The sequence below is a fragment of the Phalaenopsis equestris genome, unplaced genomic scaffold, assembly GCF_001263595.1.
Source record: "Phalaenopsis equestris unplaced genomic scaffold, ASM126359v1 Scaffold000218, whole genome shotgun sequence".
NCBI classification, from domain to species: domain Eukaryota; kingdom Viridiplantae; phylum Streptophyta; class Magnoliopsida; order Asparagales; family Orchidaceae; genus Phalaenopsis; species Phalaenopsis equestris.
The window spans coordinates 145380-157597 of NW_018164660.1; the positions used below are offsets into that span (position 1 = coordinate 145380).

General features: G+C 34.2%; 1 protein-coding gene across 2 annotated transcripts; it reads right to left on the reverse strand.

The window, feature by feature from the left end:
* Positions 1–7430: 7430 nt before the first annotated feature.
* LOC110023148 lies at positions 7431–9553 on the reverse strand. Of its 2 annotated transcripts, XM_020722416.1 has the most exons (3): positions 8987–9553; positions 7859–7945; positions 7431–7448 (listed from the first exon to the last, which is right to left on the reverse strand). In XM_020722416.1, the coding sequence occupies exons 1-2, from the start codon at positions 9486–9488 to the stop codon at positions 7866–7868; spliced, it is 582 nt and encodes a 193-aa protein (XP_020578075.1). In that variant the 5' UTR covers positions 9489–9553; the 3' UTR covers positions 7431–7448; positions 7859–7865. The 2 variants fall into 2 exon arrangements, with proteins under 2 accessions (XP_020578075.1, XP_020578074.1); XM_020722415.1 differs by lacking the exon at positions 7431–7448 and having other exon boundaries at positions 7837–7945.
* Positions 9554–12218: the final 2665 nt, after the last annotated feature.

Consider the following 12218-nt stretch of genomic DNA (forward strand, 5'->3'; position numbering starts at 1 on the left):
ATAGATATAAATGTAAAAAAAATAATGTTATTACGAGTGCTAAGTGCTATGTCAATCTTTCTTATAAGCTTCCTTGAGTCTACTAAAGTCACCAAAATTAAAGCCTTTCAGCAATAGAACAAAAACAAAACTTACACGGTTGTGTTGTTTAGAGTTTGGAGCACTTACATACATAACAACCAAGTCCTTCGAATTCACATATCTAACACCATCATTTTTATTTGTGTGTGCAAATGCCCAGAAAAAGAGTGGTTGGCACATAAAGATGCTTTTTTTATAAAAAAAACAAATCCTATAACTATTGGAGAGCATCAAGTAGCCATTTCTCAACTTATGCACAACAAGAGTCCAAGTCACAAGAGCTTTCAAATCTTCCCCAAACCAACAAAATTGTAATTTTGAACAATTCTTATACAACTACATATTTAACACCTACAGTTTGATATTTACATTTGTAACCTTTTGATATTCAGAATCAATATAAGCAGAGACACATTTTTGTCTTTGAGAAATTAGTAAAGGTAGTATATATGGGAAAACTGAAGCTCATGTTTGAGGTATAAGAATACATGAGAGTCGAATGATCTATGCGTGTATAAACAAATATCCAAGTTCAGGTGTTAAGCATGTAAAGTATAAAAATACGCTGCATATCTAATGACAATTTTGAAACCATATTGAACCAAATGTAGATTTTCCTAACATATTTTCAACGTAATATCACATATTTTCCTTTCAATTCTGAGGCCACAAATATTCTATTTTTTTGCAAATTTACACACATACCAGTCAATTCTTATGTATTACATGTCTAACACCTATACTTCTATTTTTTGCATTCATACCACCTTAAACTTTAGAATGCAATCTTGGGATCTTAAGATTTTGCTATTTAACAAAGACCTGAAATGAACAACCATTTCTAGTCAAAGAATGGCAGCTCATTCCTCACGCATACCCAAGATTAGCATACTGTATCACTAAAGCCTACAACAGTAGCAGAATGTAATGCATAAGAAAAAGAAAGTAACAGTTTAGCGCCATTTAAAAACAGATATTGGCCAACTGGTGATTCTATAAAGACAGATGATTTCATACCACATCAAAACCTTTAAGGAATATCATGTAGGTGCTAAATATAAATCTAAACACTATACCAACTCAACTGGTGATTCCATCAAAACCCTTTAAGGAATATCATGTAGGAACTAAATATACATCTAAACACTATAACGAAGAAACCACTAAATCAGATTTACATACAGATAAATCTAAATGTATTGACCTCACTTAATCCAAAAGCCTTAATTTTATAATGAAAATCTAAATAAATCTAACATTATAATGAAAAAACCACTAAATCTAAATAAATCTTCTACAAGCCCTAAGATCACTAAAAAATCTAAAATAAATCTAAAAGAAATTTAAGAAAGTTTAAGACAAGAGGCATACCTGAAGATAAATATGAAATATTACTGAAAATATACTCAAAGATAACACCTAGGTCTCCAAACAAGCAGCCGTGCAAGACTATCGAACAAAAAAAAACAACAGACGTGCAAGACTATCGAGCAAACAAACAATAATACCGATCAATCGAGCCAACAGTGCCGAGAAGGAGAAGATGAGAAAGAGCATAGACGACAAGCCCTAAACTGTCGCGGCCGTCGGAGGAGTATAGTTGCAACTCGGAAGAGGGAAAGGGAGAGGGCGCCGAAAGAACGAGAGAAGTTTCGAGGGGTATATATATTTTAAAATATTTTATTTATTTAATTTTTTTAACACTGTTTTATTAATATACTAAAAATTGAAATATTATTAGTAATAAATTATTATATATTATAATTTATAGGATTTGATTTAATAAAATGTGATAATTTATTTTTTTAGAAAAAATTAATTAACTATAATTTATAATATTTAATTTTATGAATATTTAATATGTATATATATATTTATTTATTTTAGAGCCAATTCGAGCCGAACACGAGCGAACAAACTTTTGTTTGTGTTCGGCTCGTTTACATTTCGAGCTTAAAAATTTGTTCGTGTTCGGCTCGTTAGGCTTAACGAATGTTTGGCTTGTTAGGCTTAACGAACGAGCCAAACGCGAGCTACTTAACGAGCCGAACACGAGCTGTTCGCGAACAACGAGCCAAATTGACAGCCCTAGTGGTGCGTCGACCATCAAGAAGTCTTCCATGTTCGTGAACTGGATTTTACTTTCACCCCAGGTTACAGACAAAGCGATTATGTTGATTGCTTCATTTTGTTGGCTAGAAAACCCATGTAATGGGTCAGTCAAAACAATGAGATGCATGGTCATAAAATTCATTTTGTTAAAGGAAGCTTTGAAAAAAATAATCCTTGTGCTACACGTATTAACCAAAATACTACTTACCTAGTAGTTACTAATCATTGCAGTAACGTCGATAGCGTCATTATAAGGGTTCACAACTAGAGGAAAATCTGCATCAGTAAAAGTTATCGAGGATTGGTGTTCTCTTGCTGGGACTGAAGCCACGACACAGTTCTCCCTCAATTGGCTCCTTTTACGGTCGGACCTTTAGATCGATTCACGTCCAAGTATTGATGTTATTATCCTTGATATGTGGATATTATTCACTCGAATGAGTCCATCCAAATTTTCCTCCACATATACTTTCCTCTGTCGCCGGGTAAGTGTATCAAGGGCCACGAACTCCTTGAGTTTTTTGGCTCGTATTAACTCTTCTACCAAGTAATGGAGGTGTTTGTAATCCTCCATTTCATGCCAATGGTCTTTATGGTACTTACAACACTTGTTGGGATTTTAGAGGGAAGAACCGTTCTTCATTGGTGTGGCTTTAAGAAATACTCTTTATATTATATTGTGTCCATTAGTTCTGTCATCGAGACCCTCAGTTGTATGATCATAGGCATTCTTTGGTCGACTATAGATAAATCGTTCGATGAGTTGTGTCTGCATTTGTCTTGATCAACTTCCTTGTCCCCTCAGGACTAGCGACCGGCCCTAGTGGTGCGTCGACCATCAAGAAGTCTTCCATGTTCGTGAACTGGATTTTACTTTCACCCCAGGTTACAGACAAAGCGATTATGTTGATTGCTTCATTTTGTTGGCTAGAAAACCCATGTAATGGGTCAGTCAAAACAATGAGATGCATGGTCATAAAATTCATTTTGTTAAAGGAAGCTTTGAAAAAAATAATCCTTGTGCTACACGTATTAACCAAAATACTACTTACCTAGTAGTTACTAATCATTGCAGTAACGTCGATAGCGTCATTATAAGGGTTCACAACTAGAGGAAAATCTGCATCAGTAAAAGTTATCGAGGATTGGTGTTCTCTTGCTGGGACTGAAGCCACGACAAAGTTCTCCCTCAATTGGCTCCTTTTACGGTCGGACCTTTAGATCGATTCACGTCCAAGTATTGATGTTATTATCTTTGATATGTGGATATTATTCACTCGAATGAGTCCATCCAAATTTTCCTCCACATATACTTTCCTCTGTCGCCGGGTAAGTGTATCAAGGGCCACGAACTCCTTGAGTTTTTTGGCTCGTATTAACTCTTCTACCAAGTAATGGAGGTGTTTGTAATCCTCCATTTCATGCCAATGGTCTTTATGGTACTTACAACACTTGTTGGGATTTTAGAGGGAAGAACCGTTCTTCATTGGTGTGGCTTTAAGAAATACTCTTTATATTATATTGTGTCCATTAGTTCTGTCATCGAGACCCTCAGTTGTATGATCATAGGCATTCTTTGGTCGACTATAGATAAATCGTTCGATGAGTTGTGTCTGCATTTGTCTTGATCAACTTCCTTGTCCCCTCAGGACTAGCGACCGCTCTCACATTTTGGACGAGGGCTATCCTTCTGTCTCCATCCATCATCTCTTCAGCTCTTCTTACCTGATTTTCGATCCAATTCTCAACTTTCGAGATCGGCTGGTTCATATATTCCTCGGCTATAATGTGATCATTAGCTAACTCCAAGAGTTCAACCAGTGTTTCGGTTTTTCGCAAACCCAAAAAATGTTTGATTTGCGGACTCTTCAATCCTTATACTAAGGCTGCTTTACTGATTGCTAGCTCTAGGTTACATACCTTGAGCATCACCTTTTAGAACCTTGTAACATACTCCCACAGGTTCTCATTCAGTCCCAATTTAACCTACCACAAAAAAATTTGAATCCTTTCGCGTCTTCTAGGTGCTAGCAAACTGCGCCAAAAATAACTTCCTGAAAACTCTATAGGAATTAATAATTCCTATGAGGAATCCGTTGAACGACCTGAGTGCAAAATCTCTCAGAGTAGTGTAGAACAACCGACATTTTAATGCATCAAAAATCTTGTGAAGGCAGATTGTCGACCTAAAAGATGTAAGCTTCAACGATATGTTGGGCGAATGCATTTTCTATCCAACGGTAGACTTTTATTGCCTCTAATTGCGGTCTTCTCCTTAGCAAAAACCTAGCATTGTCTTGGTACTGGGACTCCTCCATTTGTTTGGCTGCCTGAGCTAGTTACTGATCTTGTGGTTCGGGCGTCGGTGGATGAGGTTGAGGGAGATCTTCTACCTACATTCAAGCACAACACAAATTAATTATGCAATCTGGCTTGTCATCCTATCCTGGAACTCTTTAATTTGTTGCTACACAAATTTTTGGATGGACTCCGCATTAGAGGCTTCTCCTTGTTGTGTTTCTTCACCTTGACTCGCTCCTCGTGATGTTGCAGACATGGCTCTGTGCTTACCGCACATTTTGAGATGTTGAATCTCAAATTATCCTGTGGATCACACTCAATGAATATAGCAGTGGCCATGTGAAAGAAAATGGAGTAGGACAAGAATAAGCTCAAGTAACACTTAGGTTTTAGTGGAATTGTTCAATCCTCTTATTTATGATAATGACCCTCCTATTTATAAGTCAAAAGAAGGGTATGGTATACACAAATCCCTCATTTAATGGAAACATTACAGTTATCTATGATATATTTGTAACTTAGATAGGCATAATTTGACCCTATAACTGCTATTGGTGTATCTTCATATTTTGTAACTGTGCTTGGGGTCGTTTTTTGTTCATAAGTGCTGGGTCTAATGACCTTGTGCTCGTTCGATCGATTAGGAATTGATAGGTCGATCAGATGACTTATAGTCGGCTCCCCTGAAGGATTTAATCGTAACGACATGTCCTTTGGTCTGCTATCCTCAATGCAGTCGCGCATTATACGTTTGCTTGGTCTGTCTAGAATGAAATCTGACAGGTGTACTGTTAGATGTTTGCACTTTTATTGATATTCTTCTTAGGATTTGTAGGTTCTCCACGAGATTCCAGCTGTCGTATTTCTAATGGACATCATTATTTTTAACAACTTATTATTATTATTATTATTATTATTATTATTATTATTATTATTATTATATAACTTTTATTTTAATAGCGTGTCCAACACATATTCATGTCTTATATTTTTAATAATGAATATGTCTCGTGTCCATATCGTATCGAACAATCTTTGCCAACATAAATTAAAATCATTTAAGATATGAAATAATAGCTTGACATGGAGAAGAAATGGAAATACCTTTTAAGATTTACTGTTTAACTATAGGTAACTTTTACTATGTAGATTCTTGCGAAACATATATAGAGAGAGAGAGTGTGTTTGTGGGGACACTTTCCATCATATTTTATTTATTTATTTATTTATTATAGGTGAGCCTTTCACTCATGTTAGTTGTTAAACGTCAATGTGAATTGAAACACGTGCCTCACAGCTGGGAGACGGACACGTCATGTACCGCATTAACTTATTTATTTTTTAAAATTTCACATCATCCAAATGATGATTGTTTATAAAATTACTTATCACATCATTTGCTTGAATAATTGAAGTTGTAATATTTACGAATGCCATGATTAAATAATTATAAAATTAATAAAATGATAAATACAGGCTAAAACATTATTTAAATTTTGATATTTAGGTGAGAATTTCAAAAAAAAAAAAATGCTAAAATGATGTGAATTTATAAATAGTTGGGATTTGAGTATTATATTTGTATGCAATGGCTCACAACAAATTCAAATATGCCATGTTCTTCAATTTTTTTTAGTCATGTTAATGGCATTTTATAGCTACTTTAAAATCATGCTATGAAACCCATCTTATTATGACTTGGCAACTAATTGGGTGAACCAACATAGCTCACAAACTACTCATAACCTCATTAAATTCAAGATCTTTCAATCAATTAATATAAATATTCAATCGATAAGTAAAAAAAATTTAATCTTGCTAATCTTTGAGTTATTTATGGGTATGAACATTGTATAATGTGAGTTAAACTCGAGATAAAAATCTAATTTTTATTTTCCTTATCTCTGAAATAACTTTGATTCGAGATAAAAATTTGTAGCAGCTAGGAAAACTTATGCCTTAGCCCAGTACAATTGTCCACAACACAGAGACAAAGATAAGTGTAAACCAGATTTTTTACATGAAAAATCTCAAAAAAGGGAAAAATCATGGGGTATGACCTAATTAATGTAATCCACTAGAAATTTGAAAATAAAATTGTTCACTCTTCTTCCGTATTAGAAAATGAGATGTTACAAAAAGAGATGACCACAGCTTTATGTTAACAATTCGGCTATAGCAATCATAATTGGGCTATAAGAATTGTAATTGATAGCTATAATAATAATAATTTGTCACAAAAACTATAGTTGATTTTTATAATGGTCATAGTTGGTGATGACTGACAATGATTTTTGGTGACTGATGGTGAATTCTAGCGGTCAACAAAAAAAATTTTTGTATGCTACTCTTCATGTATTTATGAGCAAAATCCTCACAAAAATATCATCCTTTACATGCTACTTTTATCGTGTTACACAATTTCACATAAAAATCATCCTTTATATGCTACTCTTCATGCATTTATGAGCAAAATCTTCACAAAAGCCTAGGACATTTACTATTCAAAAATATTGTAACACATAACAGACTATTTTTGGTGTAATACGACACAATTCGTTAATCTTTTATTATAATTAATTATGGGTTATGAAATGATTCGTGGCCAATTGATTGAAAAGGATGATTTATCAAAGATTATGAATTTGAATCATATTTTATACTTTATCATACAATGTTTTAAATAAAACAATTAAATTGGATTATTTCAAAAGGAAAAAAAAACTTAGAATTTTAAAACAATAATTTACACCTCGGATATGTTAATGTTTTTTCTAATAAAAAAATAGAAATAAAATAAAAACTCACAGATAACTTCAATAAGTTTCCTACTATGGGCATTATAAATATATCACAATCATTAATTATAAATTACAATTTCCTTCCCTACGGGCCAAGTCATCATGATAAGCCACCCATCAATGCCGACTTAATTAAATCTCATTAGTCAATACCTGGAGAAAATCAAAGGAAGCCACGTAACAAGGGATGCCAATCATTAAAACAGTCAACTAATGTGGACTAATGATCTTCCAAGCACGACTCTCAAAGCATTTACGATAAAATTTAAAAATTTGATGATTAAATTCTTCCAAGCACGACTCTCAAAGCATTTACGATAAAGTTTAAAAATAAAATTTCAACCGGTAAAAAGAAGATAATATCAGTATTAATTGGCTTGGTTGAAAGATAACTTGAAAGCTATTGTTGAACTTCTATGGTTCAAAATATGTGCCTTGCACTCATCATTCAATATTTTTGCTCATATCTAATTAGTAGAGGCATTGTACAATAAACAATTGTATCAGTAATTGGGCCCTTTGCATCAATTATTCTCTTAAAAAAACAATGGAGGGATTTAAACCTGCACTTCAGTTGCATAATCTGACGGTGCATGCCACTGCTTGAGCCCAATACTTCAACCTTGCTTTAACATCATCAGGATGGTCTCCTGGCAAAAAATAGGAGAAAACCCAAATATAAAGCTAAAACTCCTTAATTCACATGAATACATTTTTTGCCAAGCTGAAAAAATTGTGTCAAAATATTTGGATACAAAGTGAATAAAAATGGAGAATTTGTTTTGAGATTAGTGCTGAATTTGAAATTTTTATATTACATAAATAATAGAGCAAATCAAATGATTTTCATGCTTATTCCAATATAATATACCTTCAAGCTGGATGGAACGATTATTGCATACCGATCAGGACTATTGAAATACAATTTTTTTTATTTTTTTTATTGTTAGAGGGGGCCGCTCTAATTTTTTCAAGTTCCTGATCGGAGCAATAATTTTTCAGCTGAATGAGTTTGGTTTAGAGGTAAAAGAGAGGTAAAAGATTCAATCTCCTCAATCTCCTCAAAAAAAAAAAATTTATCTGGTGAAAATTGATCTCTGTTCTATTAAAATCATGAGATAAGATCCCCCATAGTTTTGGCACTAAAAAAATGAATCCTTTTTCACATCAATTGTGTAGTTATGGGTTATCCAAGGTGGCATTTTCAGCCTTTTCTAAAGTAGATAAAATTAGTGATAAGATAGATAAGACAATTAAATGGAAAAAAATTACTCCACAGATGCACTAGGCAATAATAAAACGAATCAGCATCCTCTTGAAAAATTATTGCATACGACACTCCATATAGAGATGTATGTGATCTCTACACCGTAGATCACCGACGGTGAGGATATATTTCGATAAGCCTCACTTTAAATGATTTTATTTTTTATTTTTCTTTAAATTTGATTGCATCCTTCATAGACCAACGTGATCTACGGTCTCATTCGATCATTAGTTATATTAAAATTTCAATTCCCTCTGCCAAATAAATGCCTTCTTCCAGGAGTTGAGAACAAAAATTCTCCAAACAATTCGAGACTGAAATAATTAAAATCCATAAATCAGGAAAGTCTTCAAACCCAACCGCATCTCGAAAACCCTAAATCTTTTAAATCCATCAACATAAAAAAAGGAAGGAAATAACTCACCAGGGCTGGAGATCTTCCAGTTAGCGACTGGTGTTGATGGCGCTCCCACCTCCCCGGCCACACCACTAGAGTGCTTCTGTTGCTGCTCGTCGAGGAATTTCTGACTCATCGAGTAGCAAAGCTCAAGAGCGGGCAGAGTATTGCAGAGCTCAGGGATCTCCTCATAGACGAATCCAAACCCTAGATCCAAACACCCCCTAAGCTCCTCCAGATCATCGTCGGTCAAGCTTTTCGTCCTCCCCACCATTTCCTCTCCTCCTTCTGACCTTTTCTGACCTCCTTCTGTCACTTCAAAGTAACCTTCCAGCATCACAGCGCCCTTCCCTTTCCGCTGCCACCGCGGTGGAGCTCCATTGTTCCGTTCCTCCCCAATCCTTCTCGATCTCGCGGGCTTTGTCTTCTTTTTGTTTGCTTCCTTCTCTGCAGAGTCGTAGCCAGCTTCCGTGCTTGGGTTAGAAGGTGGGGAAATAGGGGAGCCCCTCCTGAAGGAGAGGGCTTCCATTTTTCCCCTCTTTCTCGCTCGGGTTTTTTAGCCGGAGGGACGCCTTAAATATGCGTAAGGAGAGGGTCAGCCGCCGGAGAATATTTGAAATTGTAAATTTTATTTGGAGGGTTCACATACATATAAATGTATTTACATATTTAATAGTTAAAAGCTAAATTTTTATATATATATATATATATATATATATAGATAAAGGAATAGCCAGAGGCTATTATACGAGTCTTCAACCACTCCTAATTTGTCGAACAATTCGAGTAGCACCATTTTTAAGGCTCATGTCGCTAGAGGGAGATTTGAACTCCTGACCTGAGGGATCTTACACCAATGGTCCAATGATGCAAACAAACATGTGGAGGTACGCGACACTAGGGACTTAGATATATATAAGTATGTAGGAGTTGAGTGTTATGTAGGTAAATGTCCTATTTTATATGTATCAAATTTATTTTTTAAAATAATATGTTTTATAATTATTTTGCTAAAATTTATCTTATAATCATTTCAAAATAATTTTAATAGTTATATAACTCATTTTAAATAAAATTTAATTTACTTTAAATTAGAATATATTGACTCAAACATTTTTAGATGAAAATAATATCACTAGCTCCTCATTTTATATTAAAAGTTTGTGATGTTTTTAAATTTTGAAAATATTCAATTAAAAGAATGTAGCAAATAAATTTTTTCTTGAAAATAACCCAATGAAATACCATCTTCTAATATTGAAATTCTTGTGTATTCTTTTAAATAATTTTGATTTAATGGAAGGTATTTTGCATGTTTTTTATTTCAGGTACAAGAGATTGAGTTTTGGAAAAAATGAAGCAAAAATGGAAGGAATTTAGAGTCAAATGGAGCAAGGTATAACACTTGGAGCAAATTGGAGCGAAATGGAGCTAAAACGGGGCTAAAAGAGGCAATTCAAGCAAGGTGGAAAAAATGACCTTGCGCCATGGCAATAAAAATTTAGACTTAGGCTCATTTGATAGAGAAAAATATAAGAAGTTCATTGGTGCATATGGTTTTGGTCAAAACGATCCCCATCTCAAGATATTTTAGGTCAAAGTAGGCCCACACCAGTACAGAGAGAAAATTGTTAGAATTTAAGTTAGAGTTTTTAGGTGGTTTTAATTTTCAAAATTGAGAATTTTTAAATTTAGATCAAATTTAGTAGAAGTCCGATTTTATTTGTAGCTCATTTTAGGTCACTTAGTTGCAAAATTATCCTTTTATTATGAGAACTATCATTGCTTGGAAATATAGATGTTTTGAGTCCAACAATGATCCCGGGAGAAAACAATAATTTCATGTTTTATGTTGATTAAGGCATGTTTAAGTCTTTTTTTAGGTTTCATTAAAATGGGTTATATTTGAAGTATGCTTTGATTAATTTCAATTTTCATTGATGTAGACTTTAATTTTATTAATTTAGAGTTTGCTCAAAATTCAGCTCAGATGAAATTTAGTTAAAAACAAGCCAAAAAAAGATTGCCTAAAAAATGAGGTCACGACTGTCGGCACTAAAAAGTTGAGGAGTTGCCCGTTGGAAGTTGTCATATTTTTCATAGTTTAAATGAAAGAGCGATGTACCTCAAACCCTATATCTATCCCAAAGGATAAACACCACACTTGAGGGTGAGGCTCGATCAAACAAATTAAGAAATGTATGATGTTCGTTTGGTTTGTGAAATCATTTAATTTGCCGACAAATTCTCCTATTTAATATGAAGAATTAAATAGGGTTTATATTAAGCTGGGTTCGGACAAGCTTTCTATAAAGGCAAGCCCCTACAGTTAATTACATCTTAAATGATCGAAGTCACCTAAGAAAACTCTCGATAAAAATCAGGAAATATTATCTTCAAGGAGTTCAAAATAATATAATTTTTCAACGAGATCGAACGTAGATGTGTGAAAGGGGAATTGTTCAAATTTGGAACATTTTATTGCAGAGTCCAAAGGAGGAAGAACTAGGGCATGTCACAGATCCGAGGGAGAACCTCAGTGACTTCCCAAGCTATCCTAATGTTTGGCTTCAGTTTTGAGAAAAAATATTTAGGTGTTTCATCATGCCAATTTTATTTGTTATGGCTTACATTCGTGTGAAACGATCACACAAATAGCCTGAAATATGTGAGGATTTAACTCGTGACGAACGACAACCTCGGAATCCTAAGACGAGTTAGGGCTTAGATTGTACAACAGAGCTGTACAAAGGCCTAAAGATAAGGTGAGGATTTATGTTGCATAAGCAAACAACCTCGAAATCCTATGGCTTGGTTGTTTAATTCTAAGGAAGGAAATGGGTTTAGTTGGGGAAGACATGTTTTGCTGTTGAAGATAGTTGTGATGCCCACCATACTACCTCCAAGCTCCTTGTTGTGGATAGTTTAAATTTTTTAGGGTGTCAAGTTATGATGTCAAATCAGGTGCCCCTAGGGTTGTAGTTCTTTAAATATTATGGGGCATATTAAAGTTGATTAGAGCGACACCGGTTAGGATTATATGGTTCCCTCATTCCGGCACCACTATTTTTTTTTGGATTCACTTAGTCCAAATGAATTTACTAAAATCGACTTAATGAGTTCCATACTTTCATTTAGGCCATGGGAAATCTCGTTAGCAACCGTAGGTTGCCTCCTCCGAGGGATTCCCGATCATCCGATAGAGACATTTTAATTTAGTTGCAATTTTTGTTTTATTTTATTTGTGATTAAATTTTGA